Source organism: Dendropsophus ebraccatus, chromosome 2 (genome assembly GCF_027789765.1).
Source record: "Dendropsophus ebraccatus isolate aDenEbr1 chromosome 2, aDenEbr1.pat, whole genome shotgun sequence".
Taxonomy (NCBI): Eukaryota; Metazoa; Chordata; class Amphibia; order Anura; family Hylidae; genus Dendropsophus; species Dendropsophus ebraccatus.
In genome coordinates this window covers 217,660,451-217,682,917 of record NC_091455.1, presented here as the reverse complement: position 1 = coordinate 217,682,917, position 22,467 = coordinate 217,660,451, and the positions used below count along the sequence as shown (strand labels likewise).

Sequence of the window (22,467 nt, the reverse complement as noted above, 5' to 3'; positions counted from 1 at the left end):
TGTGACTGAGGATGAAGGATGTAACCTGCTGATATGTCCTATAGAGGGAGGGAAGCGGAGGATAAGCATGTCACCTGCTGATATGTCCTATAGAGGGGGGGCTGAGGATGAAGCATGTAACCTGCTGATATGTCCTATAGAGGGAGGGAAGCTGAGGATAAGCATGTATGTCCTATAGAGGGAGGGAAGCGGAGGATAAGCATGTCACCTGCTGATATGTCCTATAGAGGGGGGGCTGAGGATGAAGCATGTAACCTGCTGATATGTCCTATAGAGGGGGGGCTGAGGATGAAGCATGTAACCTGCTGATATGTCCTATAGAGGGGGTAGCTGAGGATGAAGCATGTAACCTGCTGATATGTCCTATAGAGGGGGGGGGAGCTGAGGATGAAGCATGTAACCTGCTGATATGTCCTTTGGAGAGGGGGGAGCTGAGGATGAAGCATGTAACCTACGGATATGTCCTATAGAGAGGGGGAGGGGAGCTGAGGATGAAGCATGTAACCTGCTGATATGTCCTATAGAGGGAGGGAAGCTGAGGATGAAGCATGTAACCTGCTGATATGTCCTATAGAGGGAGGGAAGCTGAGGATGAAGCATGTAACCTGCTGATATGTTCTATAGAGGGAGGGAAGCTGAGGATGAAGCATGTAACCTGCTGATATGTCCTATAGAGCACAGGGAGCTGAGGATGAAGCATGTAACCTGCTGATATGTCCTATAGAGGGGGGGGGGAGCTGAGGATGAAGCATGTAACCTGCTGATATGTCCTATAGAGCACGGGGAGCTGAGGATGAAGCATGTAACCTGCTGATATGTCCTATAGAGGGGGAGCTGAGGATGAAGCATGTAACCTGCTGATATCTCCTAAAGGGGGGGGGGAGCTGAGGATGAAGCATGTAACCTGCTGATATGTCCTATAGAGGGGGGAGCTGAGGATGAAGCATGTAACCTGCTGATATGTCCTATAGAGGGGGGGGGAGCTGAGGATGAAGCATGTAACCTGCTGATATGTCCTATAGAGGGGGGGAGCTGAGGATGAAGCATGTAACCTGCTGATATGTCCTATAGAAGGGGGGGGGATCTGAGGATGAAGCATGTAACCTGCTGATATGTCCTATAGAGCACAGGGAGCTGAGGATGAAGCATGTAACCTGCTGATATAACCTATAGAGGGGGGGGGGGCTGAGGATGAAGCATGTAACCTGCTGATATGTCCTATAGAAGGGGGGGGGGATCTGAGGATGAAGCATGTAACCTGCTGATATGTCCTATAGAGGGGGGAGGGGGAGCTGAGGATAAGGCATATAACCTGCTGATATGTCCTATAGAGGGGGGGGGGCTGAGGATGAAGCATGTAACCTGCTGATATGTCCTATAGAGGGGGGAGCTGAGGATGAAGCATGTAACCTGCTGATATGTCCTATAGAGGGGGGGGGGGAGCTGAAGATGAAGCATGTAACCTGCTGATATGTCCTATAGATGGGGGAGCTGAGGATGAAGAATGTAACCTGCTGATATGTCCTATAGAGGGGGGGAGCTGAGGATGAAGCATGTGACCTGCTGATATGTCCTATAGAGGAGGGAGCTGAGGATGAGGCATGTAACCTGCTGATAATTCCTATAGAGCACAGGGAGCTGAGGATGAAGCATGTAACCTGCTGATATGTCCTATAGAGGGGGGGAGCTGAGGATGAAGCATGTAACCTGCTGATATGTCCTATAGAGGGGGGGGAGGGGGGAGCTGAGGATGAGGCATGTAACCTGCTGATATGTCCTATGGGGGGGGGGAGCTGAGGATGAGGCATGTAACCTGCTGATATGTCCTATGGGGGGGGGGAGCTGAGGATGAGGCATGTAACCTGCTGATATGTCCTATGGGGGGGGAGCTGAGGATGAAGCATGTAACCTGCTGATATGTCCTATGGGGGGGGGAGCTGAGGATGAGGCATGTAACCTGCTGATATGTCCTATGGGGGGGGAGCTGAGGATGAAGCATGTAACCTGCTGATATGTCCTATGGGGGGGGGAGCTGAGGATGAGGCATGTAACCTGCTGATATGTCCTATAGAGGGGGGGGGCTGAGGATGAAGCATGTAACCTGCTGATATGTCCTATAGAGGGGGGGGGCTGAGGATGAAGCATGTAACCTGCTGATATGTCCTATAGAGCACGGAGAGCTGAGGATGAGGCATGTAACCTGCTGATATGTCCTATGGGGGGGGGAGCTGAGGATGAGGCATGTAACCTGCTGATATGTCCTATGGGGGGGGAGCTGAGGATGAAGCATGTAACCTGCTGATATGTCCTATGGGGGGGGGGAGCTGAGGATGAGGCATGTAACCTGCTGATATGTCCTATGGGGGGGGAGCTGAGGATGAGGCATGTAACCTGCTGATATGTCCTATGGGGGGGGGGAGCTGAGGATGAGGCATGTAACCTGCTGATATGTCCTATAGAGGGGGGGGGGGCTAAGGATGAGGCATGTAACCTGCTGATATGTCCTATGGGGGGGGGGGGGGCTGAGGATGAGGCATGTAACCTGCTGATATGTCCTAGGGGGGGGGGGCTGAGGATGAGGCATGTAACCTGCTGATATGTCCTATAGAGGGGGGGGGGCTGAGGATGAGGCATGTAACCTGCTGATATGTCCTATGGGGGGGGGAGCTGAGGATGAGGCATGTAACCTGCTGATATGTCCTATGGGGGGGGGAGCTGAGGATGAGGCATGTAACCTGCTGATATGTCCTATGGGGGGGGGGGGGAGCTGAGGATGAGGCATGTAACCTGCTGATATGTCCTATGGGGGGGGGAGCTGAGGATGAGGCATGTAACCTGCTGATATGTCCTATGGGGGGGAGCTGAGGATGAAGCATGTAACCTGCTGATATGTCCTATGGGGGGGGGGAGCTGAGGATGAGGCATGTAACCTGCTGATATGTCCTATGGGGGGGGGAGCTGAGGATGAGGCATGTAACCTGCTGATATGTCCTATAGAGGGGGGGGGGGTGAGGATGAGGCATGTAACCTGCTGATATGTCCTATGGGGGGGAGCTGAGGATGAAGCATGTAACCTGCTGATATGTCCTATGGGGGGGGGAGCTGAGGATGAGGCATGTAACCTGCTGATATGTCCTATGGGGGGGGGGAGCTGAGGATGAGGCATGTAACCTGCTGATATGTCCTATGGGGGGGGGAGCTGAGGATGAGGCATGTAACCTGCTGATATGTCCTATGGGGGGGGGAGCTGAGGATGAGGCATGTAACCTGCTGATATGTCCTATGGGGGGGGGAGCTGAGGATGAGGCATGTAACCTGCTGATATGTCCTATGGGGGGGGGAGCTGAGGATGAGGCATGTAACCTGCTGATATGTCCTATGGGGGGGGGAGCTGAGGATGAGGCATGTAACCTGCGCCCCCAGGACTCACCTGTCATCCAGGACTGTGACTATTTCTCCGGCTTTAAACGTCAGCTCATTGTCCTCAGCGGCTTCAAAGTCATAGATGGCCTGCACCTTCCGGCCCTCGGGCTTCTGGCTGGACAGGAAGCTTGTGCTGGGGTAGAGGCTGGACACTGCGCCCGGCTGCTTCTGTTCCTTTAGTGATAATTCAATTGCTGCAAAAGAAGAAGAGAAATACAATGAGAATGCCACAACCGCCGTGAGTGCCATCTCTGTCTAACTGAATGGCCCAGACATCCTACAGAAGATACGAAACGTGCGTTGGGGTTCCTTGCGTTTACATGATGGGTAAAGTGCAATAGGAGCATTTCTATATGGGATTGTTTAATAATTAGGAGTGGGTGATTGGCAGGATTATATATAAGAGATAGCAATACTTTATTACTTAAGATTACTTTGTTTCGTTGTCTGCATCTCTTAATAATATGTAACAGAGTCCGCCTGTCACATGGTAATGTATGAGCACAAGCACAGAGTCCGCCTGTCACATGGTAATGTATGAGCACAAGCACAGAGTCCGCCTGTCACATGGTAATGTATGAGCACAAGCACAGAGTCCGCCTGTCACATGGTAATGTATGAGCACAAGCACAGAGTCCGCCTGTCACATGGTAATGTATGAGCACAAGCACAGAGTCCGCCTGTCACATGGTAATGTATGAGCACAAGCACAGAGTCCGCCTGTCACATGGTAATGTATGAGCACAAGCACAGAGTCCGCCTGTCACATGGTAATGTATGAGCACAAGCACAGAGTCCGCCTGTCACATGGTAATGTATGAGCACAAGCACAGAGTCCACCTGCCTTTTGCGAGGTCTTCCTCCTCTTTCTTGGTAGCCACAGTCCCGGGGTCTTTAGTCACCAGGGCCGGGCTCGCTTTAGCTTGTTCTGCTGCCTAAAAAATAACATGACAATATGGATATATATGTGTGTAACAGTGTACAGCACACCAGTATGTCTGGGGCTTCCAACCCACAAATGCATCTCACATATAGAGGATTTCTATCTAACCGCAACAAATAGCCCAAGTCTCCGACAAAGTCCCAGGTACTCCGACAAAAATCTTTTTTCTTTCTAAATCAGCTGGTGTCAGAAAGTTTACTTCTGTGTAAAAATCTCTAGTCTCCCAGTACTTAGCTGCTGCATGTCCTGCAGGAAGTGGTGAATTCTCTCCAGTCTGACACAGTGCTCTCTGCTGCCACCTATGGGGAAATCCCCATAGAAAACCTATCCTGCTCTGGACAGTTCCTGACATGGACAGTGGTGGCAGCAGAGAGCACTCTCAGACTGGAGAAAATGTGAGTGGTATATTGTACCTGGGAGCCCACAGCAGGGAAGGTCACCCCCTGTTCCTTTAGATTCTTAATCATTGCCGATATCAGGCTCAGCTGCGGGTCGTTCTTGAACTCGTCGGCCCATTCTACCATCAGCGCCTTTAACTTCTCGCAGACCTTTGGGTGTCCCTGTAATAGGAAAATCAAGGTAAAAATAAAAGCGTCCATGTAAGAGAGTGGGCGATTAAAGGGGGGCTCCCACCTGAGAGACAGTAGGGTCAGGATATCAGTATACAGGTCCTATTACACTAAGCCATTATCAGCCTTACTTAGCGGATTCCCGACCCTTCCGGCCGATAATGTAATAGGACATGCACCATGTCGGCTGATCCTGGGCGTATAACTTGCTGAAGGACCGTGACCTGTGCAGAGGCGCCTGCTGGCCATCACTGTGTAATAGGTGTGTGGCAGCCCACCCCCGCTGACACCAATGGGCAGCCCCAGAACTCTTCCATATCATGTAGATGAGCAGCCATTGGTCTCACCCTCCATTATAAGGGCCTGGACTACAATGACTACAGTCCCCATCATGCCAGAGCTTTGCTGCAGGGAGGAGGAGGACACTCACCTTGTTTAGAACACTGCTGACCTCACTGGCAAAGTCTCTGGAGCAAACCTCCAGGTGGAAGATCTTACCACAGTTAGACACACAAGCTCCGAGCAGCTGCAAAACAAGGAGGACAAAATAATAGGAATAGTTCTATGTTATGTGGTTATCCTAACATCATCAACATCATCATCATCATCATCATCATATCTGCCCCATCCTCCCATCTGTAGCAGTGAGGGGCCTGAGATCAGCAGCTCCTATGCCCAATCTGTGCAGCTAATAGCCAGGGTTTCTGTATCTATAGCTCCACCCGCTCCCCCCCCCCCCCCCCCCCCCCGCAATCCCCACCCCCCAGCTGTATCCCACTGGCTGTAATATATTATATATATATATATATATATATATATAAAAACAGTGGTACCTTGGTTTAAGAGTAACTTGGATTAAGAGCGTTTTGGTGTAAGAGCTCCCTGTACTGGGTGGGAGGTGAGAGGGGGAGGGGCATGGTCTGCATAGCGGGGTCTACAGCCCCCCTACTCTGACCCAGGAAGTCTCCCTCACCTTTCAAATCATAGCAGATCCACTTCAGGCTGGGGCTTACATCAGGGGACAGGACTGTGGAGGTAATCTCTCCATAGCTGTAACCCTTCTCTCCCCGGACAGAGAGTGCTGCATGTATGTGCCCACATCTGCCCTGCTCATTCCTTCCTGCTCCCTGCAGTCTCTGTCAGCCCTTGTGTTTCCCATCCTCTCCATTACGGTACAGTAACTTATAATATCACATATCCAGCTGCTGTGTTATCAGGGTTATACAGTTACTATACATTATATACCACATGCTGCTATACTGTACAGTAACTTATATATCACATATCCAGCGGCTGTGTTATCAGGGTTATACAGATACTATACATTATACACCACATGCTGATTGCTATACTGTACAGTAACTTATATATCACATATCCAGCTGCTGCAGTGTTATCAGGGTTATACAGTTACTATACATTATATACCACATGCTGCTATACTGTACAGTAACTTATATATCACATATCCAGCTGCTGTGTTATCAGGGTTATACAGTTACTATACATTATACACCACATGCTGCTATACTGTACAGTAACTTATATATCACATATCCAGCTGCTGTGTTATCAGGGTTATACAGTTACTATACATTATACACCACATGCTGCTATACTGTACAGTAACTTATATATCACATATCCAGCTGCTGTGTTATCAGGGTTATACAGTTACTATACATTATATACCACATGCTGCTATACTGTACAGTAACTTATACTCCTAATCCAAGGCTCCACTGTGTATATGTATATATGAAAATAAAAACAGCAGAATGGAGTGCACTCACAGAAAAGTTGTTCGGAGTGCCAGCAGTGGAGACTGGAACCACGTCTCCTATATAATAGCGTTCAAGAATCTGCAGCACGTCCATACGGTGAAAAAAACTTGTAGTATTTATTTCAGTTCAAACCATCAGCCAGTGCAACGTTTCTGTCTCAGTCTTGAGAAAAGTCTCGTGTTGAGAAAGAAACGTTGCTGATGTTTTGAACTGAAATAAATACCACAAGTTTTTTTTACCGTATGGACGTGCTGCAGATTCTTGAACGCTATATATTATATATAATGGAGGAGGGTGAGCTGGTTGCTCCGGGACACTTACTGTAAGGGCCTGCATGGCCACGTGAGGGTCTTTATGATTTACTCTCTTCATAATGGAGCGCAGACAGTCCTTCGGCCTGAAAGACACAATGACGCCATGAAATAATAGGGAATTTTTCAGAATAACAATGGTCTCATCTACGTTTTCTTCCATTGTCCCAAGTCAACATAGAGATGGAAGTATCGGCTGTGGACGGACCTGAATGTCCCCCGATATGTTTCATCACAACCTAAAGAGAGCACAAAACCATCGCCGTATCTGAACTTAACACGACCCGGGGGCGCCATACACATGGGGGGGATCAGGAGGGGCGCCATACACATGGGGGGGGATCAGGAGGGGCGCCATACACATGGGGGGGGATCAGGAGGGGCGCCATACACATGGGGGGGGGGGGTCAGGAGGGGCGCCATACACATGGGGGGGGGATCAGGAGGGGCGCCATACACATGGGGGGGGGGATCAGGAGGGGCGCCATACACATGGGGGGGGATCAGGAGGGGTGCCATACACATGGGGGGGGATCAGGAGGGGCGCCATACACATGGGGGGGGAGATCAGGAGGGGCGCCATACACATGGGGGGGGGGGGGGGGGTCAGGAGGGGCGCCATACACATGGGGGGGGGGGGGGAATCAGGAGGGGCGCCAAACACACGGGGGGGGGATCAGGAGGGGCACCATACACACGGGGGGGATCAGGAGGGGCGCCATACACATGGGGGGGAGATCAGGAGGGGCGCCATACACATGGGGGGGGATCAGGAGGGGCGCCATACACATGGGGGGGGAGATCAGGAGGGGCGCCATACACATGGGGGGGGGGGGGGGGTCAGGAGGGGCGCCATACACAGGGGGGGGGGGGGGGAATCAGGAGGGGCGCCAAACACACGGGGGGGGGATCAGGAGGGGCACCATACACACGGGGGGGATCAGGAGGGGCGCCATACACATGGGGGGGAGATCAGGAGGGGCGCCATACACATGGGGGGAGGGATCAGGAGGGGCGCCAAACACACTGGGGGAATCAGGAGGGGCGCCATACACACGGGGGGGGGGGATCAGGAGGGGCGCCATACACACGGGGGGGATCAGGAGGGGCACCATACACACGGGGGGGGATCAGGAGGGGCGCCATACACACGGGGGGGGGGATCAGGAGGGGCGCCATACACATCGGGGGGGAATCAGGAGGGGCGCCATACACATGGGGGGGATCAGGAGGGGCGCCATACACACGGGGGGGGGGGCAGGAGGGGTGCCATACACATCGGGGGGAATCAGGAGGGGCGCCATACACACGGGGGGGATCAGGAGGGGCGCTATACACATGGGGGAATCAGGAGGGGCGCCATACACATCGGGGGGAATCAGGAGGGGCGCCATACACATCGGGGGGAATCAGGAGGGGCGCTATACACATGTGGGAGCCAGGAGGGGCGCCATACACATGGGGGGAATTAGGAGGGGCGTCATACACACACACAGGCCCTCCCCCCATACACACACACAGGCCCCCCCATACACACAAACACACACAGGCCCCCCACCATACACACACACAGCCCCCCCCACCATACACACAGCCCCCCCCCCACCATACACACACATAGCCCCCCCCACCACCACATACACACACACACACACACAGCCCCCCCCCCCCCCATACACACACACAGCCCCCCCCCCCACCATACACACATAAATACACTTACCCGGTACGGGACTGCCCGACTTTATCACACAGGTCGAGGATGAGCCCCCAGTCCTCCGCTGTGTTAAGTTCACTTGTTGCTTTCTCTGTCATGAAGGAGAAAAGTAACGTTACCGATTCCCTTAGTGACCCCTCAGGCTCTTTCCCTATCCCTATAGCCGGAGCCCCAACCACCCAGGTAACGTGTATCCTATGGCTGTCAGGAGGTAACATGTATGCTATGGCTGTCAGGAGGTAACATGTGTACGCTATGGCTGTCAGGAGGTAACATGTGTACGCTATGGCTGTCAGGTGGTTACGTGTGTACCCTATGGCTGTCAGGAGGTAACATGTGTATGCTATGGCTGTCAGGAGGTAACGTGTACGCTATGGCTGTCAGGAGGTAACATGTGTCTCCTATGGCTGTCAGGAGGTAACATGTGTACGCTATGGCTGTCAGGAGGTTACGTGTGTACCCTATGGCTGTCAGGAGGTAACATGTGTACGCTATGGCTGTCAGGAGGTAACATGTGTCTCCTATGGCTGTCAGGAGGTAACATGTCTATGCTATGGCTGTCAGGAGGTAACATGTGTGACCTATGGCTGTCAGGAGGTAACATGTGTATCCTATGGCTGTCAGGAGGTAACATGTGTGACCTATGGCTGTCAGGAGGTAACATGTGTATGCTATGGCTGTCAGGAGGTAACATGTGTACGCTATGGCTGTCAGGAGGTAACATGTGTACGCTATGGCTGTCAGGAGGTAACATGTGTACGCTATGGCTGTCAGGAGGTAACGTGTACGCTATGGCTGTCAGGAGGTAACGTGTGTACGCTATGGCTGTCAGGAGGTGACGTGTGTACGCTATGGCTGTCAGGAGGTAACATGTGTTACCTATGGCTGTCAGGAGGTAACATGTGTACGCTATGGCTGTCAGGAGGTAACATGTGTATGCTATGGCTGTCAGGAGGTAACGTGTGTATGCTATGGCTGTCAGGAGGTAACATGTGTCTCCTATGGCTGTCAGGAGGTAACATGTGTACGCTATGGCTGTCAGGAGGTAACATGTGTCTCCTATGGCTGTCAGGAGGTGACATGTGTACGCTATGGCTGTCAGGAGGTAACATGTGTACGCTATGGCTGTCAGGAGGTAACATGTGTGACCTATGGCTGTCAGGAGGTAACGTGTACGCTATGGCTGTCAGGAGGTAACATGTGTACCCTATGGCTGTCAGGAGGTGACATGTGTATGCTATGGCTGTCAGGAGGTAACATGTGTGACCTATGGCTGTCAGGAGGTAACATGTGTATCCTATGGCTGTCAGGAGGTAACAGGCTAGAGGGAGGGAGGGAGGGGGACAGGCTAGAGGGAGGGAGGGGGACAGGCTAGACGGAGGGAGGGAGGGGGACAGGCTAGAGGGAGGGAGAGAGGGAGGGAGAGAGGGAGGGAGGGGGACAGGCTAGAGGGAGGGAGGGAGGGGGACAGGCTAGAGGGAGGGAGGGAGGGGGACAGGCTAGAGGGAGGGAGGGAGGGGACAGGCTAGAGGGAGGGAGGGGACAGGCTAGAGGGAGGGAGGGGAGGGGGACAGGCTAGAGGGAGGGAGGGAGGGGACAGGCTAGAGGGAGGGAGGGAGGGGACAGGCTAGAGGGAGGGAGGGAGGGAGGGGACAGGCGGTGGGGCGGGAGGGGACAGGCGGGAGGGAAGGGGACAGGCTTAGAGGGAGGGAGGGAGGGGACAGGCTAGAGGGAGGGAGGGAGGGGACAGGCTAGAGGGAGGGAGGGAGGGAGGGAGGGGACAGGCGAGAGGGAGGGAGGGAGGGAGGGGAGGGGGACAGGCTAGAGGGAGGGGAGGGAGGGAGGGAGGGGACAGGCTAGAGGGAGGGAGGGAGGGAGGGAGGGGACTAGGCTAGAGGGAGGGAGGGAGGGAGGGAGGGGACAGGCTAGAGGGAGGGAGGGAGGGAGGGAGGGGACAGGCTAGAGGGAGGGAGGGAGGGAGGGGACAGGCTAGAGGGAGGGAGGGAGGGGACAGGCTAGAGGGAGGGAGGGAGGGAGGGAGGGGACAGGCTAGAGGGAGGGAGGGAGGGAGGGAGGGAGGGGACAGGCTAGAGGGAGGGAGGGAGGGAGGGGACAGGCTAGAGGGAGGGAGGGAGGGAGGGGACAGGCTAGAGGGAGGGAGGGAGGGAGGGAGGGGACAGGCTAGAGGGAGGGAGGGAGGGGACAGGCTAGAGGGAGGGAGGGGACAGGCTAGAGGGAGGGAGGGGACAGGCTAGAGGGAGGGAGGGGGACAGGCTAGAGGGAGGGAGGGAGGGGGGACAGGCTAGCTAGAGGGAGGGAGGGATGGGGACAGGCTAGAGGGAGGGAGGGAAGGGGACAGGCTAGAGGGAGGGAGGGAGGGAGGGGACAGGCTAGAGGGAGGGAGGGAGGGGACAGGCTAGAGGGAGGGAGGGAGGGAGGGGACAGGCTAGAGGGAGGGAGGGAGGGAGGGGACAGGCTAGAGGGAGGGAGGGAGGGAGGGGACAGGCTAGAGGGAGGGGACAGGCTAGAGGGAGGGAGGGAGGGGACAGGCTAGAGGGAGGGAGGGGACAGGCTAGAGGGAGGGAGGGGACAGGCTAGAGGGAGGGAGGGAGGGAGGGGACAGGCTAGAGGGAGGGAGGGAGGGAGGGGACAGGCTAGAGGGAGGGAGGGAGGGAGGGGACAGGCTAGAGGGAGGGAGGGAGGGAGGGAGGGGACAGGCTAGAGGGAGGGAGGGAGGGAGGGAGGGGACAGGCTAGAGGGAGGGAGGGAGGGAGGGAGGGGACAGGCTAGAGGGAGGGAGGGAGGGAGGGGACAGGCTAGAGGGAGGGAGGGAGGGAGGGGACAGGCTAGAGGGAGGGAGGGAGGGAGGGAGGGGACAGGCTAGAGGGAGGGAGGGAGGGAGGGAGGGGACAGGCTAGAGGGAGGGAGGGGACAGGCTAGAGGGAGGGAGGGAGGGAGGGGACAGGCTAGAGGGAGGGAGGGGACAGGCTAGAGGGAGGGAGGGAGGGGACAGGCTAGAGGGAGGGAGGGGACAGGCTAGAGGGAGGGAGGGAGGGGACAGGCTAGAGGGAGGGAGGGAGGGAGGGGACAGGCTAGAGGGAGGGAGGGAGGGGACAGGCTAGAGGGAGGGAGGGAGGGGACAGGCTAGAGGGAGGGAGGGAGGGAGGGGACAGGCTAGAGGGAGGGAGGGAGGGGACAGGCTAGAGGGAGGGAGGGAGGGAGGGGACAGGCTAGAGGGAGGGAGGGGACAGGCTAGAGGGAGGGAGGGAGGGAGGGGACAGGCTAGAGGGAGGGAGGGAGGGAGGGGACAGGCTAGAGGGAGGGAGGGAGGGGACAGGCTAGAGGGAGGGAGGGAGGGGACAGGCTAGAGGGAGGGAGGGAGGGGACAGGCTAGAGGGAGGGAGGGAGGGGACAGGCTAGAGGGAGGGAGGGAGGGGACAGGCTAGAGGGAGGGAGGGAGGGAGGGGACAGGCTAGAGGGAGGGAGGGAGGGAGGGGACAGGCTAGAGGGAGGGAGGGAGGGAGGGGACAGGCTAGAGGGAGGGAGGGAGGGAGGGGACAGGCTAGAGGGAGGGAGGGGACAGGCTAGAGGGAGGGAGGGAGGGGACAGGCTAGAGGGAGGGAGGGAGGGGACAGGCTAGAGGGAGGGAGGGAGGGAGGGGACAGGCTAGAGGGAGGGAGGGAGGGAGAGAGGGAACAGGCTAGAGGGAGGGAGGGAGGGGACAGGCTAGAGGGAGGGAGGGAGGGAGGGAGGGGACAGGCTAGAGGGAGGGAGGGAGGGGACAGGCTAGAGGGAGGGAGGGAGGGGACAGGCTAGAGGGAGGGAGGGAGGGGACAGGCTAGAGGGAGGGAGGGAGGGGACAGGCTAGAGGGAGGGAGGGAGGGGACAGGCTAGAGGGAGGGAGGAGGGAGGGGACAGGCTAGAGGGAGGGAGGGAGGGGACAGGCTAGAGGGAGGGAGGGAGGGGACAGGCTAGAGGGAGGGAGGAAGGGGACAGGCTAGAGGGAGGGAGGGAGGGAGGGGACAGGCTAGAGGGAGGGAGGGAGGGAGGGAGGGGACAGGCTAGAGGGAGGGAGGGGACAGGCTAGAGGGAGGGAGGGAGGGAGGGGACAGGCTAGAGGGAGGGAGGGAGGGAGGGGACAGGCTAGAGGGAGGGAGGGAGGGGACAGGCTGGAGGGAGGGAGGGAGGGAGGGGACAGGCTAGAGGGAGGGAGGGAGGGAGGGGACAGGCTAGAGGGAGGGAGGGAGGGGACAGGCTAGAGGGAGGGAGGGAGGGAGGGGACAGGCTAGAGGGAGGGAGGGAGGGAGGGGACAGGCTAGAGGGAGGGAGGGAGGGAGGGGACAGGCTAGAGGGAGGGAGGGAGGGGGACAGGCTAGAGGGAGGGAGGGAGGGGGACAGGCTAGAGGGAGGGAGGGAGGGGGACAGGCTAGAGGGAGGGAGGGAGGGGGACAGGCTAGAGGGAGGGAGGGAGGGGACAGGCTGGAGGGAGGGAGGGAGGGGACAGGCTAGAGGGAGGGAGGGGACAGGCTAGAGGGAGGGAGGGGACAGGCTAGAGGGAGGGAGGGAGGGGACAGGCTAGAGGGAGGGAGGGAGGGGACAGGCTAGAGGGAGGGAGGGAGGGGACAGGCTAGAGGGAGGGAGGGAGGGAGGGAGGGGACAGGCTAGAGGGAGGGAGGGAGGGAGGGAGGGGACAGGCTAGAGGGAGGGAGGGAGGGAGGGGACAGGCTAGAGGGAGGGAGGGAGGGAGGGAGGGGACAGGCTAGAGGGAGGGAGGGAGGGAGGGGACAGGCTAGAGGGAGGGAGGGAGGGAGGGAGGGGACAGGCTAGAGGGAGGGAGGGAGGGAGGGGACAGGCTAGAGGGAGGGAGGGAGGGAGGGGACAGGCTAGAGGGAGGGAGGGAGGGAGGGGACAGGCTAGAGGGAGGGAGGGAGGGAGGGGACAGGCTAGAGGGAGGGAGGGAGGGGACAGGCTAGAGGGAGGGAGGGGACAGGCTAGAGGGAGGGAGGGGACAGGCTAGAGGGAGGGAGGGGACAGGCTAGAGGGAGGGAGGGAGGGGACAGGCTAGAGGGAGGGAGGGAGGGGACAGGCTAGAGGGAGGGAGGGAGGGGACAGGCTAGAGGGAGGGAGGGAGGGGACAGGCTAGAGGGAGGGAGGGAGGGGACAGGCTAGAGGGAGGGAGGGAGGGGACAGGCTAGAGGGAGGGAGGGAGGGAGGGGACAGGCTAGAGGGAGGGGACAGGCTAGAGGGAGGGAGGGAGGGGACAGGCTAGAGGGAGGGAGGGAGGGGACAGGCTAGAGGGAGGGAGGGAGGGGACAGGCTAGAGGGAGGGAGGGAGGGAGGGGACAGGCTAGAGGGAGGGAGGGAGGGGACAGGCTAGAGGGAGGGAGGGAGGGGACAGGCAAGAGGGAGGGAGGGAGGGGACAGGCTAGAGGGAGGGAGGGAGGGAGGGGACAGGCTAGAGGGAGGGAGGGAGGGAGGGGACAGGCTAGATGGGAGGGAGGGAGGGAGGGGACAGGCTAGAGGGAGGGAGGGAGGGAGGGGGACAGGCTAGAGGGAGGGAGGGAGGGGACAGGCTAGAGGGAGGGAGGGAGGGGACAGGCTAGAGGGAGGGAGGGAGGGGACAGGCTAGAGGGAGGGAGGGAGGGGACAGGCTAGAGGGAGGGAGGGAGGGAGAGAGGGAACAGGCTAGAGGTAGGGAGGGAGGGGACAGGCTAGAGGGAGGGAGGGAGGGAGGGGACAGGCTAGAGGGAGGGAGGGAGGGGACAGGCTAGAGGGAGGGAGGGAGGGGACAGGCTAGAGGGAGGGAGGGAGGGGACAGGCTAGAGGGAGGGAGGGAGGGGACAGGCTAGAGGGAGGGAGGGAGGGGACAGGCTAGAGGGAGGGAGGGAGGGAGGGAGGGAGGGGACAGGCTAGAGGGAGGGAGGTGAGGTGGACAGGCTAGAGGGAGGGAGGGAGGGGACAGGCTAGAGGGACTGGGATGGGAGGGGACAGGCTACTAGAGGGAGGGCGGGAGGGGGGACAGGCTAGAGGGAGGGAGGGAGGGGACAGCTAGAGGGAGGGGAGGGGAGGGGACAGGCTAGAGGAGGGAGGACTGGAGGGGACAGGCCTAGAGGGTAGGGGAGGAGGAGGGACCAGGCTAGAGGGGAGGGTAGGGTGGGACAGGCTAGGGGAGGGAGGGAGGGGTACAGGCTAGAGGGAGGGAGGGAGGGGAACAGGCTAGAGGGGAGGGAGGGAGGGGACAGGCTAGAGGGAGGGAGAGGGGACAGGCTAGAGGGAGGGGGGGACAGGCTAGAGGGAGGTAGGGAGGGCAGGGGACAGGCTAGAGGGAGGGAGGGAGGGGACAGGCTAGAGGGAGGGAGGAGGGGACAGGCTAGAGGGAGGGAGGGAGGGGACAGGCTAGAGGGAGGGAGGGAGGGAGGGACAGGCTAGAGGGAGGGAGGGAGGGGACAGGCTAGAGGGAGGGAGGGAGGGGACAGGCTAGAGGGAGGGAGGGGACAGGCTAGAGGGAGGGAGGGGACAGGCTAGAGGGAGGGAGGGAGGGAGGGGACAGGCTAGAGGGAGGGAGGGAGGGGACAGGCTAGAGGGAGGGAGGGAGGGGACAGGCTAGAGGGATGGAGGGAGGGGACAGGCTAGAGGGGAGGGAGGGAGGGGACAGGCTAGAGGGAGGGAGGGAGGGGACAGGCTAGAGGGAGGGAGGGAGGGACAGGCTAGAGGGAGGAGGGAGGGAGGGGACAGGCTAGAGGGAGGGAGGGGGACAGGCTAGAGGGAGGGAGGGAGGGAGGGGACAGGCTAGAGGGAGGGAGGGAGGGGACAGGCTCGAGGGAGGGAGGGAGGGAGGGGACAGGCGAGAGGGAGGGAGGGGACAGGGCTAGAGGGAGGGAGGGAGGGGACAGGCTAGAGGGAGGGAGGGAGGGAGGGGACAGGCTAGAGGGAGGGAGGGAGGGAGGGGACAGGCTAGAGGGAGGGAGGGAGGGAGGGGACAGGCTAGAGGGAGGGAGGGAGGGAGGGGACAGGCTAGAGGGAGGGAGGGAGGGAGGGGACAGGCTAGAGGGAGGGAGGGAGGGGACAGGCTAGAGGGAGGGAGGGGACAGGCTAGAGGGAGGGAGGGAGGGAGGGAGGGGACAGGCTAGAGCGAGGGAGGGAGGGGACAGGCTAGAGGGAGGGAGGGAGGGAGGGGACAGGCTAGAGGGAGGGAGGGAGGGAGGGGACAGGCTAGAGGGAGGGAGGGAGGGAGGGGACAGGCTAGAGGGAGGGAGGTAGGGGACAGGCTAGAGGGAGGGAGGGAGGGAGGGGGACAGGCTAGAGGGAGGGAGGGAGGGGACAGGCTAGAGGGAGGGGACAGGCTAGAGGGAGGGAGAGAGGGAGGGGACAGGCTAGAGGGAGGGAGGGAGGGAGGGGACAGGCTAGAGGGAGGGAGGGAGGGAGGGGACAGGCTAGAGGGAGGGAGGGAGGGAGGGAGGGGACAGGCTAGAGGGAGGGAGGGAGGGGACAGGCTAGAGGGAGGGAGGGAGGGGACAGGCTAGAGGGAGGGAGGGAGGGGACAGGCTAGAGGGAGGGAGGGAGGGGACAGGCTGGAGGGAGGGGACAGGCTAGAGGGAGGGAGGGAGGGGACAGGCTAGAGGGAGGGAGGGAGGGGGACAGGCTGGGGGGAGGGGAGGGAGGGGGACAGGCTGGGGGGAGGGGAGGGAGGGGGACAGGCGGGGGGGAGGGGAGGGAGGGGGACAGGCTGGGGGGAGGGGAGGGAGGGGGACAGGCTGGGGGGAGGGGAGGGAGGGGGACAGGCTGGAGGGAGGGGAGGGAGGGGGACAGGCTGGGGGAGGGGAGGGAGGAAGGAAGGGGGACAGGCTGGGGGGAGGGAGGGGGACAGGCTGGGGGGAGGGGGACAGGCTGGGAGGAGGGGAGGGGGACAGGCTGGGGGGAGGGGAGGGGGACAGGCTGGGGGGAGGGGAGGGGGACAGGCTGGGGGGAGGGGAGGGGGACAGGCTGGGGGGGGGGAGGGAGGGGACAGGCTGGGGGGAGGGGGGGACAGGCTGGGGGGACAGGCTGGGGACAGGGGACAGGCTGGGGGGAGGGGACAGGCTGGGGGGAGGGGACAGGGGACAGGCTGGGGGGAGGGGATAGGTTGGGGGGAGGGGGGGAGGGGACGGGGGGGGGGGAGGGGGGGAGGGGACAGGTTGGGGGGAGGGGACAGGTGTGGGGGAGGGGGGAGGGACAGGTGTGGGGGAGGGGGGAGGGACAGGTTGGGGGAGGGGACAGGTTGGGGGGAGGGGATAGGTTGGGGGGAGGGGGGGAGGGGACAGGTTGGGGGGAGGGGACAGGTTGGGGGGAGGGGACAGGTGTGGGGGAGGGGGGAGGGACAGGTTGGGGGAGGGGACAGGTTGGGGGGAGGGGGGAGGGGACCGGTTGGGGGAGGGGACAGGTTGGGGGGAGGGGGGAGGGGACAGGCTGGGGGGAGGGGGGAGGGGGGAGGGACAGGCTGGGGGGAGGGGACAGGTTGGGGGGAGGGGGGAGGGGACAGGTTGGGGGGAGGGGGGAGGGGACAGGGTGGGGGGAGGGGACAGGTTGGGGGGGGGGGGGGAGGGGACAGGTTGGGGGGAGGGGGGAGGGGACAGGCTGGGGGGAGCAGCTGCAGTGACACAAAGGCCGGGCTCTGGGTGGTCTCTTACCTACATCAGGATCAAATGGGTTGGATGTGAAGAGAGGCATGGCTGCGGCTGCGGCTGCGGCTCCCGGCTCCGCACTGCTGACTCTCGGCTCCTGCTCGCGGCTGTACCGGCCTCCTCTAGCATCAGCCCCGGAGAGGCCGCAGGACGCTGGATGAGGGGCCCTGGAGCTGAAGGACCTGCGATGATGTCACGGTCATGTGATGAGTCACATGATAGGAGGAGTCACCTGATGGGCGGAGTCCGGAGCCGGGCTGCGCTGTGTGAGGAGGCGCGTGTTCTGTGTGTGTGAGGTGCTGAGCTGTGAGGAGACTCTGTGCGCCAGGACATGTACTGGGGGGGGTCACACTGAGGCGGTGGTCTATCGGACATGTACTGGGAGGGTCACACTGAGGCGGTGGTCTATCGGACATGTACTGGGAGGGGTCACACTGAGGCGGTGGTCTATCGGACATGTACTGGGGGGGGGGTCACACTGAGGCGGTGGTCTCCAGGACATGTACTGGGGGGGGTCACACTGAGGCGGTGGTCTATCGGACATGTACTGGGAGGGGTCACACTGAGGCGGTGGTCTATCGGACATGTACTGGGGGGGGGGTCACACTGAGGCGGTGGTCTCCCGGACATGTACTGGGAGGGTCACACTGAGGCGGTGGTCTATCGGACATGTACTGGGAGGGTCACACTGAGGCGGTGGTCTATCGGACATGTACTGGGGGGGGGGTCTATCGGACATGTACTGGGAGGGTCACACTGAGGCGGTGGTCTATCGGACATGTACTGGGAGGGTCACACTGAGGCGGTGGTCTATCGGACATGTACTGGGAGGGTCACACTGAGGCGGTGGTCTATCGGACATGTACTGGGGGGGGGGTCACACTGAGGCGGTGGTCTATCGGACATGTACTGGGAGGGTCACACTGAGGCGGTGGTCTATCGGACATGTACTGGGGGGGTCACACTGAGGCGGTGGTCTATCGGACATGTACTGGGGGAGGGGGTCACACTGAGGCGGTGGTCTCCAGGACATGTACTGGGGGGGGGGTCACACTGAGGCGGTGGTCTATCGGACATGTACTGGGAGGGTCACACTGAGGCGGTGGTCTCCCGGACATGTACTGGGGGAGGGTCACACTGAGGCGGTGGTCTATCGGACATGTACTGGGAGGGTCACACTGAGGCGGTGGTCTATCGGACATGTACTGGGAGGGTCACACTGAGGCGGTGGTCTATCGGACATGTACTGGGGGAGGGGGTCACACTGAGGCGGTGGTCTATCGGACATGTACTGGGGGGGTCACACTGAGGCGGTGGTCTATCGCACATGTACTGGGGGGGGGGGGTCACACTGAGGCGGTGGTCTATCGCACATGTACTGGGAGGGTCACACTGAGGCGGTGGTCTATCGGACATGTACTGGGGGAGGGTCACACTGAGGCGGTGGTCTATCGGACATGTACTGGGGGGGAGGGTCACACTGAGGCGGTGGTCTCCCGGACATGTACTGGGGGGGGGGTCACACTGAGGCGGTGGTCTATCGGACACGTACTGGGGGGGGGGGGTCACACTGAGGCGGTGGTCTATCGGACATGTACTGGGAGGGTCACACTGAGGCGGTGGTCTATCGCACATGTACTGGGAGGGTCACACTGAGGCGGTGGTCTATCGGACATGTACTGGGAGGGTCACACTGAGGCGGTGGTCTATCGGACATGTACTGGGAGGGTCACACTGAGGCGGTGGTCTATCGGACATGTACTGGGGGGGGGTCACACTGAGGCGGTGGTCTATCGGACATGTACTGGGGGGGTCACACTGAGGCGGTGGTCTCCCGGACATGTACTGGGGGAGGGTCACACTGAGGCGGTGGTCTATCGGACATGTACTGGGAGGGGGGTCACACTGAGGCGGTGGTCTATCGGACATGTACTGGGGGGGGGTCACACTGAGGCGGTGGTCTCCCGGACATGTACTGGGGGAGGGTCACACTGAGGCGGTGGTCTATCGGACATGTACTGGGAGGGGGGTCACACTGAGGCGGTGGTCTATCGGACATGTACTGGGAGGGTCACACTGAGGCGGTGGTCTCCAGGACATGTACTGGGGGGGGGGGGTCACACTGAGGCGGTGGTCTATCGGACATGTACTGGGGGGGGGTCACACTGAGGCGGTGGTCTATCGGACATGTACTGGGGGGGGGGGTCACACTGAGGCGGTGGTCTATCGGACATGTACTGGGAGGGTCTTACTGAGGCGGTGGTCTCCAGGACATGTACTGGGGGGGGGGGGGTCACACTGAGGCGGTGGTCTATCGGACATGTACTGGGGGAGGGGGTCACACTGAGGCGGTGGTCTCCAGGACACGTACTGGGAGGGGGGGTCACACTGAGGCGGTGGTCTCCAGGACACGTACTGGGAGGGGGGGTCACACTGAGGCGGTGGTCTATCGGACATGTACTGGGAGGGTCACACTGAGGCGGTGGTCTATCGGACATGTACTGGGAGGGTCACACTGAGGCGGTGGTCTCCAGGACATGTACTGGGGGGGGGGTCACACTGAGGCGGTGGTCTATCGGACATGTACTGGGAGGGTCACACTGAGGCGGTGGTCTATCGGACATGTACTGGGAGGGTCACACTGAGGCGGTGGTCTCCAGGACATGTACTGGGGGGGGGGGGTCACACTGAGGCGGTGGTCTATCGGACATGTCCGGGGAGGGTCACACTGAGGCGGTGGTCTATCGGACATGTACTGGGAGGGTCACACTGAGGCGGTGGTCTCCAGGACATGTACTGGGGGGGGGTCACACTGAGGCGGTGGTCTATCGGACATGTACTGGGAGGGTCACACTGAGGCGGTGGTCTATCGGACATGTACTGGGAGGGTCACACTGAGGCGGTGGTCTATCGGACATGTACTGGGGGGGGGGGTCACACTGAGGCGCTGGTCTATCGCACATGTACTGGGGGGGGGGTCACACTGAGGCGGTGGTCTATCGGACATGTACTGGGAGGGGGGTCACACTGAGGCGGTGGTCTATCGGACATGTACTGGGAGGGTCACACTGAGGCGGTGGTCTATCGGACATGTACTGGGAGGGTCACACTGAGGCGGTGGTCTATCGGACATGTACTGGGAGGGGGGTCACACTGAGGCGGTGGTCTATCGGACATGTACTGGGAGGGTCACACTGAGGCGGTGGTCTATCGGACATGTACTGGGAGGGTCACACTGAGGCGGTGGTCTATCGGACATGTACTGGGGGGGGTCACACTGAGGCGGTGGTCTATCGGACATGTACTGGGAGGGGGGTCACACTGAGGCGGTGGTCTATTGGACATGTACTGGGAGGGTCACACTGAGGTGGTGGTCTATCGGACATGTACTGGGAGGGTCACACTGAGGCGGTGGTCTATCGGACATGTACTGGGGGGGGGTCACACTGAGGCGGTGGTCTATCGGACATGTACTGGGAGGGTCACACTGAGGCGGTGGTCTATCGGACATGTACTGGGAGGGTCACACTGAGGCGGTGGTCTATCGGACATGTACTGGGGGAGGGTCACACTGAGGCGGTGGTCTATCGGACATGTACTGGGAGGGGGGTCACACTGAGGCGGTGGTCTATCGGACATGTACTGGGAGGGTCACACTGAGGCGGTGGTCTATCGGACATGTACTGGGAGGGTCACACTGAGGCGGTGGTCTATCGAACATGTACTGGGAGGGTCACACTGAGGCGGTGGTCTATCGGACATGTACTGGGGGGGTCACACTGAGGCGGTGGTCTATCGGACATGTACTGGGAGGGTCACACTGAGGCGGTGGTCTATCGGACATGTACTGGGAGGGTCACACTGAGGCGGTGGTCTCCAGGACATGTACTGGGAGGGGGGTCACACTGAGGCGGTGGTCTATCGGACATGTACTGGGATTCCATCTCCTCCCTACAGAATTATCTGCTCCCTATTCAGCTAGTAGAAGAGATCTTTGGTAAATATGGTTGGGCGGTGAATGAAGAGAAATCTAATAAGGTTCCCTCTCAGAGTTGCCAATTTTGGGAGATTTGTCTTGACTCTCAGAAATCCTTCCTACCTGCTAATAAGATTTCATTGACCTCATTGATAACCCTAGTACCTCCTTTAGAGGGGGGGAGGGGGCAGTATCTTTCTAAGGGTACAAACACACACACCGTATACGCAGCAGATCTGCAGCAGACTTGGTGGTTCAGATTTGAGGCTGTGTTCAGTTAATTAGATCTAATCTGCTGCGTATCTGCTGCATATCGCAGCAGTAAATAAGCTGCGTATACAGTGTGTGTGTTTGTACCCTAAGGCTACGTTCACACAGAGCAAAAGGAGCGGATTACGCAAGGAAATATTTCCGCCTGAAATCAACTGACGCTGAATTCCGAGCAGAATATAAGCAGAATGCAAGCAGAATCCCTGCGTATTCTGCTAGGAAAGTGTTCAGCTCGTAATCAGCTCTTGACAAATTCAGCGCGGAATACTCGAGGAATCCGCGCTGAATCCGCATGCATTCAGCGCTGAAATTCAGCGAGTATTTGGTGAGTAAACTAGACTATACCAGAACATATACTAGAATCCTCCTCCCCCCCTTTTCCCCATTTCCGCGCTGATTCAGTGAGTAATTTCCGCTTGTATTACGCTTGTATTCCGCGCTGAATCCGCGCTGAATCCGCGCTGAAACAGAAAATCAGAGCCCCATTGATTTGTATAGGCTTCCGCTAGCGGAAGAATGAACATGTTCATTCTTCTGGCGGAAAGCGGATTAGTTCAGTGCGGAAATTCCACTGTGTGAACTGCAGAGTAGAATTTCCATTCAACACAATGGAAATTAGCTCTGCACCTATTTTAACGGCCGAAATTTCAGCGCTGATTCAGCGCAGAAATTCAGCTGCTTTTGCTCAGTGGGAACGAGCCCTTAAGGTAGAAGACTTAATCCTTATACCTTCCTTTTCTTTCTTTTTTTTTTTTCCCAGTTGTCATTTACACGGTTGACAACCCTTCTGTGCGCCATGTGCGGTGGTATGGCA

At 59.3% G+C, this 22,467-nt stretch overlaps 2 protein-coding genes across 6 annotated transcripts in view; one reads left to right on the top strand and one right to left on the bottom strand.

Moving 5' to 3' along the window:
* STAM (signal transducing adaptor molecule) overlaps positions 1-17,622 on the bottom strand; it is a 33,068-nt gene extending 15,446 nt beyond the window's left edge. For 2 of the 3 annotated variants that reach the window (XM_069959544.1, XM_069959546.1), the window contains exons 1-7: positions 17,414-17,622; positions 8,754-8,838; positions 7,041-7,116; positions 5,366-5,461; positions 4,780-4,926; positions 4,268-4,358; positions 3,431-3,617 (exon numbers count right to left, since the gene is read on the bottom strand). In XM_069959544.1, the coding sequence (XP_069815645.1) occupies positions 3,431-3,617; positions 4,268-4,358; positions 4,780-4,926; positions 5,366-5,461; positions 7,041-7,116; positions 8,754-8,838; positions 17,414-17,453 (722 nt within the window). In that variant the 5' untranslated portion in view covers positions 17,454-17,622. The remainder of the gene's footprint in view (positions 1-3,430; positions 3,618-4,267; positions 4,359-4,779; positions 4,927-5,365; positions 5,462-7,040; positions 7,117-8,753; positions 8,839-17,413) is intronic. The other variant, XM_069959545.1, reaches the window with a different exon arrangement.
* Positions 17,623-17,631: 9 nt separating this feature from the next.
* Positions 17,632-22,467, top strand: part of HACD1 (3-hydroxyacyl-CoA dehydratase 1) — a 55,445-nt gene continuing 50,609 nt past the window's right edge. Inside the window, exon 1 of one of the 3 annotated variants that reach the window (XM_069959550.1) lies at positions 17,632-17,703. The gene's annotated coding sequence lies outside the window, so the exon portion shown is untranslated. Of the gene's footprint in view, positions 17,704-21,207; positions 21,405-22,467 lie in introns of those variants that run through there. The other 2 variants (XM_069959549.1, XM_069959548.1) reach the window with 2 other exon arrangements.